This window comes from Mustelus asterias, chromosome 5, assembly GCF_964213995.1.
Source record: "Mustelus asterias chromosome 5, sMusAst1.hap1.1, whole genome shotgun sequence".
NCBI lineage: Eukaryota > Metazoa > Chordata > Chondrichthyes > Carcharhiniformes > Triakidae > Mustelus > Mustelus asterias.
In genome coordinates, this window is record NC_135805.1 from 6471689 (window position 1) to 6498356 (window position 26668).

Below are 26668 nucleotides of genomic sequence, written 5' to 3' on the forward strand. Positions count from 1 at the left end.
TGCGAGGTGATGTATTTTGGAGGATCAAATTTTGGTGTGAATTAAACCGTAAATGGCAGAACCCTTAGAAACATTAACATCCAAAGGGACCTGGGCATGCAGGTCCACAATTCCCTAAAAGTGGCAACACAGGTGGCCAAGATGATTAAGAAGGCATATGGCATGCTTGCCTTCATCAGCCAGGGCATTGAGTACAAGAGTTGGGAAATTGGGTTGCAGGTATATAAAACCGTGTTTAGGCCACATTTGGAGTATTGCATGCAGTTCTGATCGGCACACTACCAGAAGGAAGTGGAAGCTTCGGAAAGAGTGCAAAGAAGGTTCACCAGGATGTTGCCTGGTCTTGAGGGTGATGACTATAAGGAGAGGTTGAATAAACTCAGATTGTTTTCACTGGAAAGACAGAAGGTGAGACCTGATAGTGGTCTGCAAAATTATGAGAGGCATAGAGAGGGTGGATAGTCAGAGACTTTTTCTCAGGATGGAAGTGTCAATTACATAGGGGCACAGGTTCAAGGTGAGAGGGGGAACGTTTATGGGAGATGTGCAGGGGAAGTTTTTCACGCAGAATGTGGTGGGTGCCTGGAACGCACTGCCAGAGGATGTGGTGGAAGCAGGCACATTAGCAACATTTAAGTGGCATCTGGATGGGAGGGATACAGACCGAGTAAGGGGAGAAGCTTTTTATTTAAGTTTATTTAGGGCACTAGGCCTAGAAGGCCAAAGGGTCTGTTCCTGTGATGTATTTTTCTTTGTTCTTTAAGTAACATGGGCCAATACTCTCTGAAGATAAAGATGGGAGATGAAGCATTCAAGATTCTAAATGGGCTTGGCAAGAACCATGGGGCTGTGGATTGCTGCATTACTGAGAATATTTAAGCCTGGATAGATTCTTGATATCCCAGGAAATCAAGGGATATGGGGAAGGGCAGGAAAGTGAAGTTGAGGCAGAAGATCAGCTCTGATTGTACCAAATGTTCAACATGCCATATGGCCTACTCTTGTTTCTATTTATTATGTTCTGATTTTGCTCAACCTGCCAAGGAAAATCGGAGTTTACATGCTATCCTGATTTGTAATGCTGTATCATTAAGAATACATTTTACAAAGAATACACTCTGGCTAATGTTTTGAATAATTTACTATTTTTAGAAAGTGGACGAATTATTGCTGGAGTTGCAAAAGGATCCACAATTATGAGATTATTTTTGGGCACTTTATCCAGTGTGTGCCTTAATGGTCTGTGCTTGTTCTTTGTGCGGTACAAAAATGACATAGCGATCACAGGAAAAAATATTCAAGAGGTATGATGTAATATTTATTTATCTGATAAATAATTTTTGCTCTTTAAATTGCTCTATAAAGCAGAATAAGGACACGGCATCAGACAGTAAAACAACCAAGTTAGAGAGAGTGCAGTTGTATTAGGTTTCAAGGGAGTAAAGCATGTTTGAGCCTCTTGGTTGCAATTCAGTAATAGAGAAATGAGAAAGGGAGAGAATTGCACCCATTTTTTTGGGCGAGTTAAAAATCCAATCTTACCACACTCTGAGCAAAAAATGAAGCAAGTTCTGTTTTTCGCAAGCGGGGGAGTGGCAGAGCCTAAGCTGTCCGAAAGCTGGCAGCTCCAAGAGCACAACCGAGAACACAATCATGCCTGTGCAGATCACTTTGTTCCATGCAACAGTACAGAACAGGGACATCTGCTGCTGCCTCCTCCCCTGAATATTGCTGGCCTTCGCGGCTGATCACCGACCCTCTATCGCTAGCCTCCATGGCTGATTCCTTCCCCCGCAACATGGACCGACCCCAAATCCTGGTCGATCACTGGTTGCAGAATACGTAGCATCACCCCGATCTCGATTGTCTGCCTGTCCACCTCCCCTATGGTGTCAGTAAGATCGCGAGAGGTGAGAAATTGGGCATGAACCTGAATTTTTGCCTCTCTTGTGATCTTACCGACTCACCCCACCCATTGACTAGTGGGACAATAAGTATGATCACCCCCAAAGATTTAGTTACAAATTAAGATAAGCCAAAATTTAACGACATCAATTAAGATTAGTCCATAAGTCAAGGTTTTGTGTTGTCTGAAGTGAGAGTCTTGAGGTTGTAGAGTTGTCTCTGCAGCTCCAATGTCTTTCATTTTGAAGGCTGGTTTAACATCTTAACTAGCGAGATGGAATCAGGTTTACAGGCAAGAGGGAAAATTTCATCAGGTTTGGTTCTTTCAGATACCTAATTACTTTACAGTAGACCTGTCTTTTTTTTAATGCCTTTTTTTGTCTTTCTGGATTGAAGTTTCTTCAAGATGGTTCTCTGGATGTGCTCTTTTCAATGATTTTTTTGCAGATGGGCAACTTTCATCACATGACAAAATGCCAGGGCATTACCCAAATAAGGCAGCAAGACTTTAAACAGTGTTTCTCCCATCCGTGGTTCTTTGTTTTTGTCCTGGCATTAACAAAAGTCATCCTCTGGACGAGAACCAAAAGTAAATTAGGATTGTCTTTTGTCCTCCTGGAATCCCGCCTTAAATCCATTATTATGCCTTATAGCTTGGAGCCATTTTGAAACCATCCTTAAACTTGGTCCAAAGTTTATAATTAAAACAAAATCTTTAAAGCCGTTGTTAAAAAACTGTACTTATCACAACTGTACACCATAACAGTTCCATACAAATTTAAGTTTTTATATTTTTCTACACCCATGATCTTGACTGACCAGAATCATACCATTGAATGCTGGATGCCTCAGCTTCAGCTTCATAGAATCTCAATAAATTTACCTGGTAGATAATCTTTAATTAAAAACCGAAAATGTTGAAAATCCTCAGTCAGTCTGGCAGCATTTGTGGAAATTTGTGGACAGAGGAAAAGAGTTATTTGGTTCAGCCAGAATCTTTTCACCAGTGTTCTGATAAGTAGTTGTAGAATGTTCTCTTTTAATTTCAGCCCTGCAGAATTTTGATTTTTTTGTATAATCATTAATTTTAGTTGTTTAGTGACATAGACAATAAACTGAGGAATTACTAGTTTCAATAATACTTACATTTAGTTTAATCTTACACCTTCTTGCAGGAGGTATGCTTTTGTGTCCTGGATAGTACTGATGGACTTCTTACTGGAACCGCGAAATTGCTGAAAAATATTTTTATGCCAGCTATTTCCACATCTGAAAAATGGGGAGCACTTAATCAATCAATACATGGGGATAGAGAGAAGAAAGCTTTCAAAGATACTATTCGCAGATATATCACTTTTCTAAATGGTAAGGAATTTTAACAGTTAAATCAGTCAGAGCATTTTATACATTCTGGCTTTTATTTAAACACTAAATTAATGTTCATGATTTTACGATTGAATCAGAAGCCAGTAGTGGTATAGATTATGGGTGGGATTTTTCTGCCCTGTTGCACAGGTCAAGTAGCGTAGCAGAGCGGGAAATATGAGTCGGAGACGAAAAATGCAAACCACTCCTGGCGTCGGGCCATTCGCAATCCTCCTAGGCCAGTTTTGCCAGCGTAATCAGCCTCGTGCTCGGGAAGGGCATGGGGCTAATTTAAATATTTATAAGATCATTGAAATGTTATCAGTGAGCCCGGGATGTAATAGTCTGTGTTCACTTCGCTTTCCGACCTCACCTGTGCATGTCCTAACCGGCGAGAATCACAGATGGTCTTGCCAACCGGATGTGATGTCCATGTCGGTGGGAGCAGAGGCCTTTGAAGCCCCGCAAGAAGGTCGGGGACACAGGCAGGCAGTGCCCTTTGGGCAGTGCCAGTCTGGCACTCTGGCAGTGCCCACTTATCACCCTGGCACTGCCCACCAGGCACCAGGCAGGGCCAAGGGGGCGGGGCCTGATGGGGCCAGGGTCTGATGGGGAGGGCAGGGGATGTCGGTAGGATGGGAAGGAAGTGGGGGAGTCAAGCGATCAGGGATTGAGGCCGGTGATCGGGGTTGGGGCCAGCAATCAAGGTACAACGATTGGGATGGGGGGGGCAGCGGCGATTGTGAGTTGGGGTGAGTAATCGGGGGACCAGCAATCAGAAGTCGGGGCTGCGGATCAGGTGGTCTCCGATTTGGGGGCCGGCGATCGGGGACCTGATGATCAGAGGATGGCGTGAAAGGCCAGAGGCAGCAGTTGGGGGCGGGTGGGCTGGTGAGGTGAGAGCCTGAAGGCCGGCCATTTCTGTGGGGGGAAGGTGAACAGGATTCCCTGGTGTACTGGGAGATCGGTGCGCCTGTGCACTGGGCCCTGAACAATCTTCTGCCGGCCTTTCTGACAGGATTGGTGGGTTTAGGCTCTGCACCCCCCACTTCTCCCCCACCGGTATGAAACTCCTGACTGTCAAAAAAATTGACAGTGTGGGAAAATCGCGCAGGGCGCTGGAAAAATTGGCTTTTGTGATACTTAGGGCCCGATTTTTCCATTGAGTTGCGCCCATTGAGGTTTTACCATCGAGTTGGTAAAGTCAGCAGTGAGGCGAGAAGTGCGATCCGCACCCGCCTCCACACCGGTTCCCCCTTTACCAAGGCCTGAAAATGGCCACGATCGGGACCGCACCCGAAATAGTTGCGACGGCCAGTTAAATGCATTTGCATACATTTCAATTGACTTAATGGGCTGCATGTCCAACTTTACCGGCACTTCCCCCTTTACCACTGCATTCACCCATCCGGAATCGGCGCAAACAAGGAAGTGTATGTAGGGATGAGAAAACAAGGTTCTGTTGGGTCACTTGAGGGTTACAAGGTAGCAAGGAATGAGCTAAAAAAAGGACTGGAGACCAGTTACCAACGGTGTACCACAGGGATCAGTGCTGGGTCCTCGGCTATTTGTGATTTTTATCAATGACTTGGAGGGGGGCGCTGAAGGGTGGGTCAGTAAATTTGCTGATGACACCAAGATTGGTGGAGTAGTGGATGAGGTGGAGGGCTGTTGTAGGCTGCAAAGAGACATTGATAGGATGCAGAGCTGAGCCGAAAAATGGCAGATGGAGTTTAACCCTGATAAGTGCGAGGTGATTCATTTTGGTAGGACAAATGTGAATGCGGATTACAGGGTCAATGGCAGGGTTCTGAGGAATGTCGAGGAGCAGAGAGATCTTGGGGTTCATATCCACAGATCTCTGAAGGTTGCCACTCAAGTGGATAGAGCCGTGAAGAAGGCCCATAGTGTGTTAGCGTTTATTAACAGGGGGTTGGAGTTTAAGAGCCGTGGGTTATGCTGCAACTGTACAGGACCTTGGTGAGACCACATTTGGAATATTGTGTGCAGTTCTGGTCACCTCACTATAAGAAGGATGTGGAAGCATTGGAGAGAGTGCAGAAGAGATTTACCAGGATGCTGCCTGGTTTGGAGGGTAGGTCTTATGAGGAAAGGTCGAGGGAGCTAGGGCTTTTCTCTTTAGAGCGGAGGAGGATGAGAGGCGACTTAATCGAGGTTTATAAGATGATGAGGGGGATAGATAGAGTGGACGTTCAGAGACTATTTCCTCGGGTGGATGTAGCTGTTACTAGGGGGCATAACTATAAGGTTCATGGTGGGAGATATAGGAGGGATGTCCGAGGTAGGTTCTTTACTCAGAGAGTGGTTGGGGTGTGGAATGGACTGCCTGCTGTGATAGTGGAGTCAGACACTTTAGGAACTTTCAAGCGGTTACTGGATAGGCACATGGAGCACACCAGAATGATAGGGAGTGGGATAGCTTGATCTTGGTTTTGGACTAAGCTCGGCACAACATCGAGGGCCGAGGTACCTGTACTGTGCTGTACTGCTCTATCTATCTATCTAAAACAGACATGCTCCATAAAAGTCCGATTCGGGCGCACCATCAGTGAAGGTTAGTGTAATAACTCCACGGAGGCGAAAGTCCCGTCACCAAGTTACTTTATTTACACCATACATCTCTACACAGCCAGCTCTCCAGTTGTTTCCTGCTGAATGTTGCTGGGAGTCTGACACACCTGCTTTAAATAGGGAGCATGAGGCTCCCTGATTTAACCATCAATTAAGACTCATCAGGTATTTCTTTTCAATATTTTTTAATCATGGTTTTGAGATTTGTCATTTCGGGAGCAAACGCAAACAATCAAAATCCAAAGACAGACGCAGAAAAGCTCCATGAGTCTGACGTGATTTGAACACACAACCTTTGGCTCTGAAGTCAGATGCACTAACATTGTGCCACAAGCCGAGACTTAAGACTCATCAGATAGTTCATACTCTAGCAAGCCAACCTCATTAGCCTGGCTGAAGTCATCACTGTTAGTAAGGAGGTAAGTGCCTAGCGTCTGATGGCTCTCTGCTGCTTACCGGGTTCCTTTTATTGTGGCCATTTTGTTTCTCGGGTTGGTAGGGGCTCTGCGGGGGTGAGGAGCTGTTGCTCAGCAGGGTGTCCGATGTCCGATTTGCAGCACGGACTCGGGTTTCAGCACTGACCTCGGGTCTTGTGGATGCTGCTGGATGAAGGATGTGCACAAAGCCCTTGCAAATTGCACTGCTGCAGCCTCTAAACTTTTCTGGGAGGTGTGATTCTGGGGAGCATGTGGGTGGGGGAATGGGCAGTATGGACAGTGACCGTTGCTGGGCTTGGGGCAAGCAGCATTCCTTAACCTCGACATGTGTTCCTCTCCATCTCCAACCCCCTACCCACCTCCCCCCCCGCCCTTCTGAGTGACAAGATGGCTTTTGCGATGTAACTGATTGATCTTGCTGTTCTTTTGGTTGCTGCTGAAGCTTAGGAAGAGGAATAGGAGGAAGAATTGCACACACAGGAAGCCCAGGCCTTACCACTTGCAGAAGACAACCACCAGAGGTGGGAAATGGCCACTATTTGCCCAAAGGGTCCCCACTCCCTCCTCGCAGGAGAAGGAGGGAGTGGAGACCCCGGCAGTTCTGTGCACGGGTGTCACTTGAACAGATATCGAACACCATGTGCCGTTGATGGCTCCGCCTCTGAAAGGAGACAGTGCAACACATGTGCCACCTGCTGCAGGACTCACTCTCGGTGGCTGTCAAATTGATGGCCGCTCTGAACTTTTATGCAACTGGCTCCTTCCAGACCGCTAGCGGAGATGTATGTGGCATTTCCCAATCAGCTGTGCACACCTGTGTCAAGCAGGTCACGGAAGCCCTGTATGCTTGGGCTGGGTAGTACATCAAATTTAACCTGGACTCGGCCCAGCAGGACGCCCGGGCTGCAGTGTTCGCTGCCATTGCAGGGATGCCTAATGTACAGGGGGCCATCAACTGCACCACATCGCCCTCAAGGCCCCATTGCAAAATCCACGAAGATTTGTCAACGGAAAGGGGTTTCACTCCTTGAATGTCCAACTGGTGTGTGACCACAATACGAACATTATGCACGTCTGCGCGAGATACCCTGGCATTGTGCATGACAGCTTCATTCTCAGGAACTCTGACATTCCGGAGGCTGCGGGGGTGGCTCGTGGGCGATATGGGTTACCTGCTTCAGACATGGCTAATGATGCCTGTGCGGAGGCCTGTGACTGAGGTGGAGATCCGCTATAATGAGGCCCATGTAGCCACCCACGCGATAGTGGACGAGGTACATAGGGCTCCTCAAAATGCAATTCTGGTGCCTGGACTGCTCTGGCAGGGCCCTACAATACAGCCCTCTGATCTCTTCCTGCATTACGGTGGTGTGCTGTGCCCTTCACAACCTGGCACAGCAGAGAGGTGACCTATTGGAGGAGGAGGACATTGAAACTAACTAGCCGGCGTTGCTGGAGAGGAGGCCGCCCAGCAGGAGGAGGAAGAAGAGGAGGAGGAGAAAGAAGAGGAGGAGCATGCCGAGCAACATCACCAAGGCACTGGAGGGTTGGCAGCTCGAATGAGGCATGGGAGGGGGGTTCGGGAGGCTGTGATCACCAGACGGTTCAGCCGCTAGGGGTTTGTGTCTGTGGGTTCCATTCCACGCGCTCCCCCCCCTCCCAAAGTCCTTCTATCTCTTGCAACATCGTCACACCAGAGTGGTGGACCTGGGTACGCTGTGTTAGTGAATTTCTTTGGCAGGCAGGAGGGTGATGTTGACTCACTAAGCACCATTATGATGTGCTCTGGTGCAAATTAGTCTGACTCCTACCTGAGCTCTGCATGCGCTCTGGCACCTGGGCCCGCGTCTGTGTAGTGCGTAAGGGACCTGAAACAGGGCCCTGGGGCAGGTGAGGTGGGGGAGGGGAGGGAATCGCTCATGGGTTCTGGGGAACCAATGACCTAATTTTCTCAGTGACACAGCATTGAGTGGCCTCCCCAACTGACATCAACATGAAGCATCCCTTCGGCGATCGCCAATGGAAGACGATTCCTGTTCAAGACAAATCTGAGACAAATTAGTCACAGGTGTGTGGTGAAAAAACATTTAATGATTACAATAAAGTGTTTAAATAATAAGCTCTAACATAAAAATGTGTGAACGGAAAACTTTAAGGTGCTTAAAGATCTAACTAGTGCAGTCCTTCATCCGTCATTTTAGTGCAACTACAACTTCCTAACCTTATGTGCCTTTCACTATGTCTCAGTGTATCCCCAGAATGTACATTAGAAGTGGAGGGGGCCAGCTGTCTACCTCGCCCCGTTGCCTGTGATGCATGTGACAGGCGTCCTTTGGAGGCTCTGGACTTTGAGGGCTCTGGCCGACTTCCAGGTATTTGGGACATTTCTATGACACCCTCTTCACCCTGCTGCCCCTGAGATGCCCTGGTGTCAGGAAGGGGGGAGTCAGAAGGTGCAGCCACAGCCACAGTCTCCTGGCTGGAAGGCCCTGGCATGGACTGGAACCCTTCCTCCTCCCTTGGGGTTTTTGTGGGCCCCTGGGTCACTCCATGATTCAGCGGTACTTCTGCAGTGAGCTTCAGAAGCTTCGGCGTCACCGAGCCCTGCCAGTCCTGGAGGACTCCCTGCGTCCTACCCATGGTATAGAGCCCTCTGCGATGGCCACCTGAATCGAGGGCCACCTGCCAATGGCCGCAGCAAATGCTCCTCAGCCAAGACCCTCTGCGACTGGGCCACGCTCTTAAGGGCTGCTGTTGTAGCCCGCTGCGTCTTAGTGCTGTCCCGCTGGATCTTCTGCAAGCTCTCGAACCTGTCAGCCATGGGCCGCAAAACCTCAAGGATCCTGTGGCCCACTGTGACTCGGCCGTGGCCCTCTGGGACTCCACTGTGACCTGCTGTGACTCGGCCATCGCTTGGAACCTGCCATTCATGGAGAGAATTCCGTGTCCCAGGCTTTCCTCTGCGGACGCCATCCTTGCAGCGTTGGCCTGGGAACCACGCAAGACAGGCAATAACTGATTTGGGACTCCTCCCAACAGCTCGCAGTAAGTCCAGTGTGGCCATCGCCCTTCCTGCATTCCCTGGCTCAGATGCTGCATCTCCAGCAGCTGAGGGAAAAGTGATCTCAGAGGCCCAGCATGTAGCCTGGGGCCAGCTGAGTCCTCGCCTCCGGCAGGCCCCTGCGCACCAGAGGCCTCGGACGTTCTCTCCTCCACCTGATGTACATCAGCAGATGTGTCATGCTCACCAGAGTGACCCAGAAGGCTCACAACTAACTGGACTCACTGACATGTCAATATCTGGGATATATGAACTGCAAAATGGAAGCTGACGCCAAAACGGTGCCACCCTCAGAAGTCCCTTCACCCATATCCTCCGAGGACTCATCTGAGCTGTCTGGAGTAGGATGGGTGGGTGCCACAGTGGGGGCCACGATGCCTGATGGCCCCGGGCATCCGGATCTGTCCCTGCAACACTGGACACAAGGTTAAGTGCAAGGGAGGGAGAGGAATTCGGGATGCAAAAAACTTGATTCACATTTCTCCATTGAATATAGAACAAAACACAAAGTAGATTACATCATCGGAACAGGCCTTTCAGCCCTCCAAGCCTACAGCGACCAAATTGCCCATCTGAATTGTAACTCCCTACCCTTATGCCTCTATTCCCATCCCATTCACGTAGCTGTAAAGATGCCCCTTAAAGGTGACTCTTGTATCTGCCACTGTGACCTCCCCCGGCATCGAGTTCCAGGCACCCACCACACTCTCTGTGCAAATAAACATGCCTCGTACATCATCTTTAAATCTTGCCTCTCGCACCCAAAACCCATGCCCCCTAGAAATTGCCTCAAATTCAGTGGAGGATTGACAGGTGCTCACTTCTTGACTCCAGCCCAACCATGCTGTCACTGAAAGCCCGCATCTCCCCTTCCCTGGACAGCTCCAAAATGCCTCTTCAAAGAGGTTGAGGACCTGCTCACCACCCCCTGTCTTCACGCCCTCTGTCTGGTGTTATGGTCGGTCTTCTCCTGTGGAGACGGAAGGAGCCATGAAAGAAACGATGGCGTGACTCCTGCAGAGTATCAGGTGGTGGTCCTTAGAGGGCAAGCACAGTGCTACTCTTGGGTGGGGATAGGAAGGAGGTGCTTGGGAGCATGCAGGGTGCTGGGAATGCGAGGATCTGGGGGCGATTTGGGGGAAGATGCTAGATGAGGTTAAGCACTCATCCTTGCTGCCCGGATGAGGTCATTGACCTTCTTGCGGCACTGCTTCCCTCTTCTTGGAGCCAGTGCCATGGCACTAACCAAAGCGGCAACTGCCTCCCAGGCCGTATTGCCAGCAGCCCCCCGGGTCTGCATCTTCCTGGGGGGAAGAGGGTGTCGCACCTCGCCTCTGCCACATCCAGCAGCCTCCTGAGGTCACCCTCAGTAAATCGGGAGGCTGGTCATGTGCTCATTTTTTCCTGCGCTGCCTGCTGCTTGTCCATCCTTAGGGTTTTTCTGGAGCTGCCCCTCGTTAGGGCAGATCAGCTGCAGGTAGTTTGACAGAACATTCCAGCAAGTCACATGCAGTTTGCTTGTTAGCAGTGAGGGGAAGGCAAGTGAGCACTTGAGGTGTGCTGATGGGGGTGAGTGGTGGATCAATGCCTCTATTATTGGGGACAGGGGAGGGAGAGGGAGGTGTCATACAGCCATCGGAATCAGGAGGATATTTGGGCCTTGTGCAGGAGGGTCTGGAGTGGGAGGAGGGGGAATCACTCTGCCTGAGATCTGTGTGGGGAGAGGCGAGGGGGGATCGCTCTGCCTGAGGTCAGTATGGGGAGGGGTGATCTCTCTGCCTGTGATCGGTGGGGAAAGTGGGAGGGGGGATCTCTGCCTGAGATCGGGGGGAGGGGAGGGGGATCTCTCTGCCTGAGATCGGTGGGAGGCAAGGAGGAGGGGGAGATCGCTCTGCCTGAGTTTGGTGGGGGTGAAGGCGGGGTCCGCTGTCACTCTGCTTGAGATCGGTCGGGGGAGGGGGCCACGATCAGTCTGGGTGGCGGTTGGATGGATGGTTCAGGGGGTCAGTAATGTTGTGGGGGTGGGGCAATGTTTGTGAGGGCCAGGGGGAGGCATTATCCAGCCCAGGAGGGATGTGGCAGGGGAGCAGCATTCTATCATTTTTTTTTTGCCCATGCGCAGTTGGAGGCTCCGATTGCAGCGGCAGGATTTTGGGTGTGTTAAGCGCCGCCCACAGGCTTGTGCAGCGTGATTCGGAATCGCTGATATTTTTCAGGCAGAATGTGTATGGAGGTGCCTCAGAACGGGCCTAAAAGTCGGATCTGAAATACTCGCAGTTTCAAGTCCGCCCAGCACTTAGAATCAAAATGGTAAAATAGGGCCCTTACAATTATTTTGGGAAGCTCTCCTCTCCCCAACCCCATTATCTTCTGGCTGATTAATTAATACAATTGTCAGAATTGTGTGCTGGGTGAGTGCTATTTAAAGTTGCTGATGAGTTTAGGTATACCTGGCTTACTTACCTAGCTTAACCGTCGGTACAAAGAACAAAGAACAAAGAACAGTACAGCACAGGAAACAGGCCCTTCGGCCCTCCAAGCCTGTGCCGCTCCTTGGTCCAACTAGACCAATCGTTTGTATCCCTCCATTCCCAGGCTGCTCATGTGACTATCCAGGTAAGTCTTAAACGATGTCAGCGTGCCTGCCTCCACCACCCTACTTGGCAGCGCATTCCAGGCCCCCACCACCCTCTGTGTAAAAAACGTCCCTCTGATATCTGAGTTATACTTCGCCCCTCTCACCTTGAGCCCGTGACCCCTCGTGATCGTCACCTCCGACCTGGGAAAAAGCTTCCCACTGTTTACCCTATCTATACCCTTCATAATCTTGTACACCTCTATTAGATCTCCCCTCATTCTCCGTCTTTCCAAGGAGAACAACCCCAGTCTACCCAATCTCTCCTCATAGCTAAGACCCTCCATACCAGGCAACATCCTGGTAAACCTTCTCTGCACTCTCTCTAATGCCTCCACGTCCTTCTGGTAGTGCGGCGACCAGAACTGGACGCAGTACTCCAAATGTGGCCTAACCAGCGTTCTATACAGCTGCATCATCAGACTCCAGCTTTTATACTCTATACCCCGTCCTATAAAGGCAAGCATACCATATGCCTTCTTCACCACCTTCTCCACCTGTGTTGCCACCTTCAAGGATTTGTGGACTTGCACACCTAGGTCCCTCTGTGTTTCTATACTCCTGATGACTCTGCCATTTATTGTATAACTCCTCCCTACATTATTTCTTCCAAAATGCATCACTTCGCATTTATCCGGATTAAATTCCATCTGCCACCTCTCCGCCCAAATTTCCAGCCTATCTATATCCTGCTGTATTGCCCGACAATGCTCTTCGCTATCCGCAAGTCCAGCCATCTTCGTGTCATCCGCAAACTTGCTGATTACACCAGTTACACCTTCTTCCAAATCATTTATATATATATCACAAATAGCAGAAGTCCCAGTACAGAGCCCTGCGGAACACCACTGGTCACAGACCTCCAGCCGGAAAAAGACCCTTCGACCACTACCCTCTGTCTCCTATGGCCAAGTAAGAAGTTTAACAACACCAGGTTAAAGTCCAACAGGTTTATTTGGTAGCAAAAGCCACACAAGCTTTCGAGGCTCTGAGCCCCTTCTTCAGGTGAGTGGGAATTCTGTTCACAAACAGAACTTATAAGACACAGACTCAATTTACATGAATAATGGTTGGAATGCGAATACTTACAACTAATCCAGTCTTTAAGAAACAAAACAATGGGAGTGGAGAGAGCATCAAGACAGGCTAAAAAGATGTGTATTGTCTCCAGACAAGACAGCCAGTGAAACTCTGCAGGTCCACGCAACTGTGGGAGTTACAAATAGTGTGACATAAATTCTGATTCTAGGATCGCATGATAAAGACTCAGGAGGAAAAAAGCAGAAATATTTATGTGAAATAGTGTGACATAAACCCAATATCCCGGTTGAGGCCGTCCTTGTGTGTGCGGAACCTGGCTATCAGTTTCTGCTCCGCGACTCTGCGCTGTCGTGTGTCGCGAAGGCCGCCTTGGAGAACGCTTACCCGAATATCAGAGGCCGAATGCCCGTGACCGCTGAAGTGCTCCCCAACAGGAAGAGAACAGTCTTGCCTGGTGATTGTCGAGCGGTGTTCATTCATCCGTTGTCGCAGCGTCTGCATAGTTTCCCCAATGTACCATGCCAGCCAATGGCCTATGGCCAAGCCAGTTCTCCACCCATCTAGCCACTTCTCCTTGTATCCCATGAGCCTTAACCTTCTTAACCAACCTGCCATGTGGGACTTTGTCAAAGGCCTTACTGAAATCCATATAGACGACATCCACGGCCCTTCCTTCATCAACCGTTTTTGTCACTTCCTCAAAAAACTCCACCAAGTTTGTAAGGCACGACCTCCCTCTTACAAAACCATGCTGTCTGTCACTAATGAGATTGTTCCGTTCTAAATGCACATACATCCTGTCTCTAAGAATCCTCTCCAACAACTTCCCTACCACGGACGTCAAGCTCACCGGCCTATAATTTCCTGGGTTATCCCTGCTACCCTTCTTAAACAACGGGACCACATTCGCTATCCTCCAATCCTCAGGGACCTCACCCGTGTCCAAAGAAGCGACAAAGATTTCCGTCAGAGCCCAGCAATTTAACCTCTCGTCTCCCTGAGCAGTCGAGGATAGATGCCATCAGGCCCTGGGGCTTTGTCAGTTTTAATGTTCCCTAAAAAACCTAACACTTCCTCTATTGTAATGGAGATTTTCTCTAACGGGTCAACACCTCCCTCCGAGACACTCCCGGTTAACACGCCCCTCTCCTTTGTGAATACCGATGCAAAGTATTCATTTAGGATCTCCCCTATTCCCTTGGGTTCTAAGCATAATTCCCCTCCTTTGTCCCTGAGAGGTCCGATTTTCTCCCTGACAACTCTTTTGTTCCCAACATATGAATAGAATGCCTTAGGATTCTCCTTAATCCTGCCTGCCAAGAACATCTCGTGACCTCTTTTTGCCCTTCTAACTCCCCGTTTGAGTTCTTTCCTACTCTCTCTGTATTCCTCCAGAGCTCCATCTGTTTTCTGTTGCCTGGACTTAACGTACGCCTCCCTTTTCATTTTAATCAGATCCTCAATTTCCCTGGTTATCCACGGCTCTCGAATCCTACCTTTCCTATCTTTCCTTTTTACAGACACATGCCTATCCTGCAGCCTTATCAATAGTTCCTTAAAAGACTCCCACATGCCAGACGCGGACTTACCCTCGAACATCCTCTCCCAATCAACATCCACCAATTCCTGCCTAATCCGGCGACAGTTAGCTTTCCCCCAATTTAGCACCCTGCCCGTAGGACAGCACTCATCCTTGTCCATTACTATCCTAAAGTTAACAGAGTTGTGGTCACTATTTGCCACATGTTCCCCTACCGAAATCTTGACGACCTGACCGGGCTCATTTGCCAGAACTAGGTCCAGTATAGCCCCCTCTCTAGTCGGGCGATCTACATACTGTTCCAAAGAACCTTCCAGTACGCATTTTACAAATTCCTCCCCGTCCGGACCCCCAGCTCTAAGCACTTTCCAGTCTGTGCCAGGGAAATTAAAGTCCCCCACTACAACAACCCTATGTTTTCTGCACCTATCCAGAATCTCCTGACATATCCTTTCCTCCACTTCCCGTGGGCTGTTGGGTGGTCTGTAGTACACCCCCAGCATAGTGACTGCACCCTTCCTGTTTCTGAGTTCCACCCACAGCGACTCAGTACATGACCCCTCTAAGTTGTCTACCCTCTGCACCGCGGTAATATGCTCCTTAACTAATATCGCTACTCCCCCACCTTTTTTAGCCCCTCCTCTGTCTCGCCTAAAACACATACCCTGGAATATTCAGCTGCCAGTCCTATCCTTTTAACCAAGTTTCCGTCACCGCAACCACATCCAAATTCCGCATAAGCATTAAGGCCCTAAGTTCGTCTGTTTTACCCGTTACGCTCCTCGCATTGAAGCAGATGCACTCCAGACCTCCAGGCCCACTCAGGTCATCCTCCTCCAGAGTGCTCCTCTTCTTAGCTAGCCTTGCCCTGGCCCCCAGCTCAACCCCAGCCTCAGTATTTACTGACCTACTGTTTTGTTCCCCACCCCCCTGCCACACTAGTTTAAATCCTGCCGAAACACTCTAGCAAAACTCCCAGCCAGGATATTTGCTCCCTTCCAGTTGAGGTGTAACCCATCCTTTCTGTACAGTTGCCATCCTGACTTGAAGATTTCCCAGTTATCTATGAATTTAAAACCCTCCCTCTTGCACCAGTCCTTTAGCCACGCGTTCAACTGTAGAATCTCCCTGTTCCGAGCCTCACTTGCACTAGACACTGGGAGCAGTCCAGAGATTGCTACCCTGGAGGCCTTACTTTTTAGCCTAGCACCCAACTCCCTGAATTTCTCTCGTATGACCCCCCTGCTCTTCCTACCTACATCATTTTCACCAATGTGTACAATCACATCCGTTTGACTACCTTCCTTTTTAAATATGCTTCCTACCCTCTCGGAGACATCCAGTACCCCGGCACCAGGGAGGCAGACTACCATCCTGGATTCTCGTTCACTCCCTCAGAACCGCCTGTCCGTGCCTCTAACCATTGCGTCCCCCACAACTATCGCTCTCCTAAACCCCTTCTTTCCCTTCTGGACCCCTGAGCCTGTCTCCGTGGAGGCGATCTGGTCCTCGTGGCTTACCCCTGGAGGGTCATCCCCCTCCACAGAATCCAAAACAATATACCTATTTTGGAGGGGGACAACCACAGGGGATCCCTCCAGAGACTGCTCACTCCCTTCCCTTCTCCCATCTGTTGCCCATCCCTTTCTTTTATGGGAGACTGCCACTGGGGTACTTTCTGGCACATCACCCTTCTGACTATTACCCCTCCTAACTGTGACCCATGTGTCTTCCTTCCGAGACCCTGGTGTCACTACCTGACTATAACTTTTATCTATTAATCTCTCATTTTCCCTAACTAAACTGAGTTCATCGAGCCTCAGCTCCAGCTCCCTTACACGATCCTTCAGGAGTTGCAGTTCCACACATCTGGCACAGATATGGACTTCCGGGAGGCAAGTCGTCTCCAGGAACTCCCACATCCCACACCGAATGCAGTATACTGGCCTCCCACTCATACCAGCCATGTCCTTTTTAGTTTTTGGGAGATAAAACAAAAAAGGGGGTGTAACAGAAGAAAAACAAACAACCTTCCTCACCTTCGCCGAAGCCCTGTGAGCCAAAGCCCTTATAGCTCACACTCTGCTTCCCACACACTCCACTGCCCGCTCCCGACGCTGCCCGCTGTATACTGCAGCCTACCTTTTATACTTCACGCGCTTAAAAACCCCTTCCCAGACTCCTTAGCAGCCCACTTCCAGTTTTCACTTTAAACTTAAAATTCTACTGCAAAAGTAAAGGCCAAAAAAAAACACACACTTAGCTGACTAATTAAATAAATAAACAATTCAATTAATCTCTCACCTGTGGGAGGAAACTCACGCATTCACGGGGAGAACGTGCAAACCTGCTCTTGTAGCTACTGTGTTTATAAGTCCAGTTGAGTTTCTGGTCAATGATAACCTCAAGGATGTTGACAATGGGGGAATTCAGTGATGGTAACATCATTGAATGTCAAGGGTTGATTCCCTGGCTTAATGGTAATTGTTCATAGATAGATAGATAGAATAGTACAGCACAGTACAGGCCCTTCGGCCCTCGATGTTGTGCCGAGCTTAGTCCGAAACCAAGATCAAGCGATCCCACTCCCTATCATTCTGGTGTGCACCATGTGCCTATCCAATAACCGCTTGAAAGTTCCTAAAGTGTCCGACTCCACTATCACAGCACGAGGTCCATTCCACACCCCAACCACTCTCTGAGTAAAGAACCTACCTCGGACATCCCGCCTATATCTCCCACCATGAACCTTATAGTTATGCCCCCTAGTAACAGCTACATCCACCCGAGGAAATAGTCTCTGAACGTCCACTCTATCTATCCCCCTCATCATCTTATAAACCTCTATTAAGTCGCCTCTCATCCTCCTCCACTCTAAAGAGAAAAGACCTAGCTCCCTCGACCTTTCCTCATAAGACCTACCCTCCAAACCAGGCAGCATCCTGGTAAATCTCCTCTGCACTCTCTCCAATGCTTCCACATCCTTCTTATAGTGAGGTGACCAGAACTGCACAGAATATCCCTAATGTGGTCTCACCAAGGTCCTGTACAGTTGCAGCATAACCCCACGACTCTTAAACTCAAACCCCCTGTTAATAAACACTAACACACTATAGGCCTTCTTCACGGCTCTATCCCCTTGAGTGGCAACCTTCAGAGGGGGATATGCTGGGCCATGAGTTTGCAGATTGTGCCAAAGTACAGTTCTGCTGCTGTTGATGGCCCACAGTGCTTCATGGATGCCCAGTCCAGTGTTGCTACATCTGTTTGAAGTCTTTCCTATTTAGCACGTTGATAGTGCCCCACAACACGATGGAGGTTATCCTCAATGTGAAGGTTGGAATTTGTCTCTACAAGGACTCTGCAATTTGTCATGGACAGATGCATCTGCAGCCGGCAGATTAGTAAGTATGTTTTTCCCTCTTATTGGTTCCCTCACCACCTGCTGCAGACCTAGTCTAATAGTTACACCCTTTAGGACTCGACTAGCTCGATGAGTAGTGCTGCTGCTGAGCCACTCTTATTGATGGACATTGAAATCTCCCACTCAATACATTTTGCGCCCTTGCCACCCTCAGTACTTCCTCCAAATATTGTTCAATGTGGAATACTGATTTATCAGCCGAAGGAGGCTGGAATGTGGCAACAGTAAGAGGTTGCCTTGCCCATGTTTAACGTGCAGCCATGAGACTTCATGGGGTCCAGAGTCAATGTTGAGGATTCCCAGGGAAACTTCCTCCTGACTGTATACTACAATGCTGCCACCTCTGCTGGGTCTGTCCTGTTGGTGGGACAGGACATTTCCAGGGATGGTAATGGTGATGTCTGGAAAATTCCATGAGAATGACTATGTCAGGCTCGACTGGTCTGCGGGACAGCTCTCCAGATTTTGACACGAGCCTCCATTTGTTAGGAAAGATGACTTTTAAATTAACTGAAGGGGAACTATAGAGTAGGACCAGGAAGACTCAGAGGAAGAGCAGGCAGGGTGTGGCTGCTATTCAAAGAAGGTCTGGTGGACTGAAGTACATTTGTTTCAATGCGAGAAGTGTAACAGATAAGACAGATGAACTTAGAGCTTGGATTAGTACTTGGAACTATGACGTTGTTACCATTACAGAGACTTGGTTAATGCAAGGACAGGATTGATAGCTTAACTTTCCAGGATACAGATGTTTCATGTGAGATAGAGGGGGATGTAACAGGGGTGAGGGAGTTGCATGACTGGTTAAGGAGAATATCACAGGAAGGTTAGCAAAGATAATCCAGGTAATTACAGGCTGGTGAGCCTTATGTCAGTGGTATTGAAATTATTGGAGAGGATTCTTTGAGACAGGATTTACTCCCACTTGGAAATAAATGGACATATTAGCGAGAGGCAACATTTAAAAAAATTTATTAGTCACAAGTAGTCTTACATTAGCACTGCAATGCAGTTACTGTGAAAATTCTCGAGTCGCCACACTCTGGCGCCTGTTCGGGTGAGGGAGAATTTGGCACAGCCAATTCACCTAACCTGCACATCTTTGGACTATGGGAGAAAACCGGAGCACCCGGACGAAACATACGCAGACATGAGGAGAATGTGCAAACTCCACACAGGCAGTGACCCAAGCTGGGAATTGAACCTGGGTCGCTGGCAGTGTGAGGCAGCAGTGCTAACCACTGTGCCATCATGCCGCGTGGTTTTGTGAAGGGGAGGTCATGTCTCACTAACTTGATTGAGTTTTTGAGGAAGTGATGAAGATGACTGATGAGTATAGGGCAGTGAATGTTGTCTACATGGACTTCAGTAAGGCCTTTGATAAGGTCCCTCATGGCAAATTGGTGCAGAAGGTGAAGTCGCACGGGATCAGAGGTGAGATGGCAAGATGGACACAGAACTGGCTCGGTCATAGAAGACAGAGGGCAGCAGTGGAAGGGTGCATTTCTGACAAGTGACAAGCGGCTGTGACAAGTGACGTTCCTCAGGGATCAGTGCCGGGACCTTTGATTTTTGTAACATATATAAATGATTTGGATGAAAATGTAACTGTTTTGATTCGTAAGTTTGTGGACGACACCAAAGTTGGTGGAATTGTGGATAGGGATGAGGACTGTCAGAGGATACAGCGGGATATAGATCGGTTGGAGACTTGGGCAGAGAGATGGCAGATGGAATTTAATCTGGACAAATGTGAGGTTATGCATTTTGGAAGGTCTAATACAGATGGGAAATCTAAATAATCTAAGTAAACGGCAGAATCTTTAAGAGTATTGAAAGACAAAGGGATCTGGATGTACAGATGTCGCTGAAAGTGGAACGCAGGTGGAGAACGTAGTCAAGAAGGCATACGGCATGCTTGCCTTCATCGGCTGGGGCATTGAGTTTAAAAATTGGCAAGTCATGTTGCAGCTTTATGGAACTTTAGTTTGGCCGCACTTGGAATATAGTGTTTGATTCTGGTCGCCACATTACCAGAAGGATGTGAAGGCTTTGGAGAGGATACAAAAAATATTTACCAGGGCGTTACCTGGTATGGAGGGTATTAGCTATGAGGAGAGGTTGGAGAAACTTGGTTTGTTCTCACTTGAACGACAGAGGTTGAGGGACGACCTGATAGAAGACTGAAAGATTATGAGGGGCATGGACAGAGTGGATCGTCAGAAGCTTTTTCCCTGGGTGGAAGAGGGGGCATAGGTTTAAGGTGCGAGGGGTAAGGTTTAAAAGAGATGTACGAGGCAAGTTTTTTACACAGAGGGTGGTGGAGGCCTTGAACTTGCTTCCCGGGGATCTAGTGGAAGCAGATATAATAGTGACTTTTAAGAGACGGCTTGACAAATACATGAATAGGATGGGAATAGAGGGATATGGTGCCTGGAAGGGTAAGGGGGTTTAGTTCAGTCGGGCAGCATGGTCGATGCAGGTTTGGAGGGCCGAAGGGCCTGTTCCTCTCCTGTAATTTTCTTGTTCTTTGTTCTTTACAGCGTAGCAAGGATAACCTGGGTAATTATAGGCCAGTGAGCTTGACGTGATAGATTGATAGTGGAGTTGTTGGAGAAGATTCATAAGGATAGGATCTATATGCATTTGGAACTGAATGGTCTTATTAGTGACAGACAGCATGGTTTTGTACGAGGGAGGTCTCACTAATCTAATTGAGATTTTTGAGGAAGAGACAAAAATGATTGACGAGGGAAGGGCTGTGGACGTTGTCTACATGGACTTTAATAAAGCATTTGACAAGGTTCCTCATGATAGATTGGTACAAAAAGTTAAATCACACGGGATCAAGGGTGAACTAGTGAGATAGATTCAGAACCGGCTTGACGATAGAAGACAGAGGATAGCGGTAGAAGAGTGTTTTTCTGAATGGAGGTCTGTAATATTGGTGTTCCACAGGGACCAGTGCTATGATCTTTTTTGTTTGTCATATATATAAATGACTTGGAAGGAAATGTAACTGGTCTGATTAGCAAGTTTGCGGACGATACTAAGATTGCTGAAGTTATGGATAGTGATGAAGATTGTCAGAGAATACAGCAGGATATAGATAGGCTGGAAAATTGGACGGAGAAATGACAGATGGACTTTAATTCAGACAAATGTGAGGTAGATCCAATTCAGGTGGGACCTATAAAATAAATAGCAGAACCATTAGGAGCATAGACACACAGAGAGATCTGGGAGTACAGGTTCACAAATCCTTAAAAGTGGCCGCACAGAAGGAAAAGGTGGTAAGAAAGCAGATGGCATTCTTACCTTGATCGGCCAGGGCATTGAGTATGAAAGTTGGCAAATTATGTTACAGTTGCACAGGCCACATTTGGAATACTGTGTCCAATTCTGGTCGCCAGACTACCGGAAGGACGTGGTGGCTTTGGAGCGAGTACAGAAAAGGTTTACCAGGATGTTGCCTGATATGGAGGGTACTAGCTATGAGGAGAGATTGAATAAACTGGGATTGTTCTCTCTGGAAAGACGGAGGCTGAGGGGCGACCTGATAGAAGTTTATAAAATTATGAAGGGCATAGATGAGATGAACAGTTGGAAGCTTTTTCCCAGGGCAGAAATGACAATCACAAGGGGGTACAAGTTCAAGGTAAGGGGGGAAAGGTTCAGTGGAGAAATGCAGGGGAAGTTTTTTACACAGAGGGTGGTGGGGGCCTGGAAGTGAGGTGTTGAGGCAGACACGTTAGCGACATTTAAGACTTATCTGGATAGGCACATGAACAGGCTGGGCATGGAGGGATATAAGCGGTTGGCCTAGATGGGACAACATGATCGGCAAAGGTTTAGTGGGCCAACGGGCCTGTTCCTCTGCTGTACTTTTCTTTGTTCTTTGGTTGACAGGGCTATTTGCCGCTGTCTTTTCCGATGCCAGGTGGTCTGTCTGGTTTCATTTCTTTGTTTTCTCAAAAGTTTATTTATTAATCACAAGTAGGCTTACACTGCAATGAAGTTACTGTGAAAATCCCCAAGTTGCCACACTCCAGCGCCTGTTTGGGTACACTGAGGGAGAATTTAGCATGACCTATGTACCTAACCAGCATGTCTTTCAGATTGTGGGAGGAAACCGGAGCACCCGGAGGAAACCCACGTAGACACAGGGAGAACGTGCAAACTCCATACAGATAGTTACCCAAGCCAGGAATCGAACCCGTTCACTGCTGTGAGGCAGCAGTGAAAACCACTGTGCCACCGTGCCACCTCACATTGAGAGTTTGTAGTGATTGGTGTGGCTTGCTAGGCCAGTTCATTTAATGATGGTAGATTTCCTTCCCTAAAAGGACATTTGTGGATTAGTTGGCTTTTGCCGACAATTGACAACGATCATTCTTAATTCTAAATATTTTTATTGAATTCACATTCCCGGGGGATATGAACATATCAGCACAACGCAAGTTCTCTGTTGAGTTTCTGGATTAATAGTATGGTGATGATACCACTAGGCCATCACCTTCCCTGTGTTAAATTATTGGAGTGATTTGTTGAAATGTGATTTTCCTTTTGTGGGTTGAATGAAATTCCTGTTTGTTTATGCAAAGAAAAATGTAATGAAAAAGAAGAAAGACTTTACTATTGCTATTAATAAACACCAAAATCTTACTATTTCAGTGCAACTTCATTTGTGTTACATTCAAAGTTACTTTCTTTAGGTGCACAAACAAGTCTTGAAAAAGCTGTAGTGCTGAAGAGTGAAACAGTTGATCTTTCCCAGCTGCGCTCTTTTGAGCAAGTGACAGTTGCAGCATCCAACCCAGAAATGATTTTACAGCTTGAAAATGTACTCCTGACATGGCACAATCAACTTGAACAGGTTTGTATTTCAAAGCTTTAATATTTGAGGATTTTATTACTATCTTGCTTGAGATTTTGTTTATTCAGCAAATGCCTATCCTTGAAGCAAACTGATGGCCTCCTCCTTTGTTAAGTTTAGTGAGCACACTTTTGGTGTCTAGGCATTGCATCTTTTTTAGAATTAATCTGTCCACAGTTGCCTTGCAACAGTTTACAATGCTTCCGTGATTTTCTATGTCACCCACAATGTTTGAAATTACGGGGGCGATTCTCCCAAAAGTGCTGAATTGGCGAGAAAACTGGTCTAAATCACAACTGTTTTTTCAGTGCAACTTCAGACCTGAATCTCCCCACTCACCAATGCAGAGGTCACAATCGTGAATATCATTAAAAGCTCAAAGGTGGGGGGGGGGGGGGGGGGGGGCGCTATTCACGTCAAAGAGCCTGAAATCGGCACGATGAGCAGGAACCCACGCATTCCACATCTCTGGGAGATCACCGAAAAGACCTCCCAGCATGCAGATCACTGCCATCCAACCCCCACAGACATTGCTGGCCTCATCACTGGCCCACACAACCCCCCAGTGACATCGCTGGCTTCATCGCTGGCCCCCACAAACCCCCACAGACATCGCTGGCCTCATTGCTGGCCCCCCCATTCAGACATCGCTACCCTCCCCATACAGGCAACACTGCCCCCCCCCTCCCCATACAGACATCGCTGCCCCCTCCCCTTACAGACATCACTGCCCTCCCTCCATACAGACATCGCTCCCCCCCCACCAACACATAGACATGGCTGCCCGCTCATGCCCCCATGGATCCGGATAACGTGGGTACCCCATCCCTCCATCCCTTGAACATACTGACTTCACTGCTGCCCTGTAGAGAACTTGCATTGTGCTGATATGCACAACCCCAGCTTGCGAGCATTCCCTCTCTTGCATGGGAGCCCTGACTATAGCACCCCCCCTGGACACAGCAGTTTATTGATTAGGAGCTCTGTGTATTGCACCCTCCTTGGACACAGCAGCTTATTGACTAGCTGCCAATCATCACCCCGAGGGATGCATGACACTCAATTGAAAGCAGCCTTCAGAATTTCTCACAAAGTTTTTCACTGGCCCTTGACTGGCCCCAGTCACTGCATCTGCACTTAAGTTGCACCCCTCTAATAAGCCAGAGCTGTATATAAGCTGCAGGAATGGACACACAGTCAGTCACGCCAAGAAGCACCCAGATTCGCTGAGGCCGACCTGGAGCAACTGCTTGATGCCGTGGAGGAGAGGCGTGAGCAGATCTTCCTCAGTCAGGGTTCTCGCCCAAGGAGTGCAGCCGTCACTGTATTGTGGGAGGAAGTGGCCGGCAGTGTTGGAAAAAACTGTATGACCTTCTTCGAGCGGCAAGGGTGAGCGAGCATCCCACTTGGAACCCCGCACATGGTTGGCACGGATCTCAGACCATGCTTAGACATGCAACAAGGCACCCTTCCCCCAGGAACAGAATCTAACTCCTTCCCCTCACCCCTCAACGAGCACTCTTCAGTGGTGACCCTTTCCCCGAAACTGCCAGCACAATGCCTGTGGCACAGGCACATATTGCACACCATGCACTTCAATATATTAATGCTTGCCTTCCACCTTATGTTCCCACAGGAGAAAAGCATACATAACCAGCGGGAAACTGCACAGACTGTTGGTGGTGTGCCTGACCTGCGGCAGCTGACCAGCCGTGAAGAGCATGCCATGGAGCTGGGAGGGAGCGATGGGTCATCCAGAATGGTGAAGGACAGCCAGATCAGTGTCCAGCATGCAAGTGAGCACAAGCGTAACGCTCAACCTAGGTGCTCCTCAAAGTAAATGCGATGCTGTGTAGAATGTTTTACCTCCCTTCCCTGAATATGTATTCTTTATTGCAGCTCTGGACCCAGAGGAACCCGGCCCTTCGGGCATTGTAGCCGCCCCCGCTGTTCTGGAGCAAACTGCACATGAACCCCTGGATGACACCTTGGAGGGAGGCACTGAGGAATCCTTTGAGGGCAGCACCACTAAAGCAGCACCGGCATGTACCACACAACCCACCAACACAGAGACGATCACCACGGTAGGTACCTGTAGTGTTGAGGCATCTGGGTCATGAACTGGTGAGCACATCACAGCCGCTGATGCACATCGGGTGGAGGCCGGCACATCCGAGGGCTCGGACACACGGAGGTCTGCTTGAGGCCAGGATTCAGCTGTCCCCAAGCCAGCTGCTGGGCCTCTGGGTTTGTTCCCCCCAAGGCCGGTGAAGATGCATCAGGAAACACAGGGAGTTGTGGAAGGGCTATCAGCAACCATGCTGCTACTGCAAGCCTGTTTAGGGGAGTCAAACAGAGTGCTGTTGCAAGAGATGGTGCCAACACAGCGTGAGACCCAGGCCAGTACTGCAAGGGTGGCGACCGCAGTGGAAATTCTGGCTCAGGGGTCTGTCCTCATGGGTGACAGGGTCCAGGCCATCCTGGAGACACTACGGGCCACGAGTGAGTGTGTTTCCGGCATCCAGGAGGCACAGCGTTCGATGGCAATGGGTGTCGGGGGCATGTGGAAGACACTGCTGGCCAATGCTGGGACTCTCTCCCGCATTCTGGAGATACAGCAGGCCGTGGCTGTGAGCCTCGACAACTTAGCCCAGGCTCAGAGAGCTACTGCTGAGGGGCTCTGGAGCTTGGCCGAGTCTCAGAGGGCCAGGGCTGAGGAATCACAGATCATGGGGCAGATGCATCTAGTCCTCCAGGACTGGCAGAGGCAGGTGATGCCGGAGCTTCTGGAGCTCAGTCCAGCTACCCTTGCAGCCCATGGAGTGTCCCCGGGGCCTCTGGATACCCCAAGGAAGGGCTTGAGCCCATGCCGGGGTCTTCCACCCAGGAGATCCCGGATATCCAGAGACCTTCCGATTCCTCCCTTCTTCACACCAGGGCATCTCAAGGCCAGTGAGATGAACAGGTTGCACATCACGCTGTGACTAATGTGTTTCTGATTCTCTTCCGTCCCCCCGCGCCCCCCCCAACATTGCTCAGTGTTCCATACTGCCAAACATAGAGGTGCTTTCTGTTGAGCCTTACAGACCCAGCCACATGTTTCAGAGTGCCTGCCCTACCTTTCCCAACATCCACCAGACCTTTGGTGCAAGTGCCCCCCTCCCCCTTTGCCAAAAAACATGTGTCCCCAACCCTTACAGCTACGTGGTCCAGGGTGGCAGCATGCATTCGGAGTGTAGGTAGGAGTCAGACTTGAGTTGCACCAGGGGCAGGATCCCAGTGTGCACAACAGCGAGTCGTCATCATCCTCCAGCCTTCAACTAAGACTCGCAACCATTGCCAGCCCAGGCACATTAATAGGGTCGGATGTTTCTGGGGGATATGGTGGTGGGATGACAGGAGCAGGGGAAGGGTGATGCGATGGTTTGAGGGCCCAGGTCAGTTTGGAGGGGGAATAGCAGCTGCACTTGCTCCTGAGGTGTGGTGGATGTGTGTTGGTTGCACCCCCCTCACTGCAGAGCACCAGCCAGCTGAAGTGGGCTGCAATCAAGGCGTCCCTCACTGCTCTTCCTTGCCAGACACCTGCCATTCGCTACCCGCCGTCTTTCCTCCGGCTCTTCATATGCCAGGACGCTTACCTCGTCCCCTCGCTGCTCCTCCTCCTCCTCCAGCTGTTCTCCCATAACATCGCTGGGCGATGTTATGAAGAACGTCACACTGGGGGGCCATACTGGAGGGCCCCCCCAGAGCGGTCCAAGCAGTGGAACCGCATCTTCAGCAGGCTGATGCACC

At 49.1% G+C, this 26668-nt stretch overlaps 1 protein-coding gene across 1 annotated transcript in view; it reads left to right on the forward strand.

The window, feature by feature from the left end:
- LOC144493944 (dynein axonemal heavy chain 8-like) overlaps nt 1-26668 on the forward strand; it is a 1661706-nt gene that overhangs the window by 37999 nt on the left and 1597039 nt on the right. The window contains exons 4-6 of the mRNA XM_078213521.1: nt 1153-1304; nt 3081-3270; nt 22716-22876. Coding sequence (XP_078069647.1) covers nt 1153-1304; nt 3081-3270; nt 22716-22876 — 503 coding nt within the window. The remainder of the gene's footprint in view (nt 1-1152; nt 1305-3080; nt 3271-22715; nt 22877-26668) is intronic.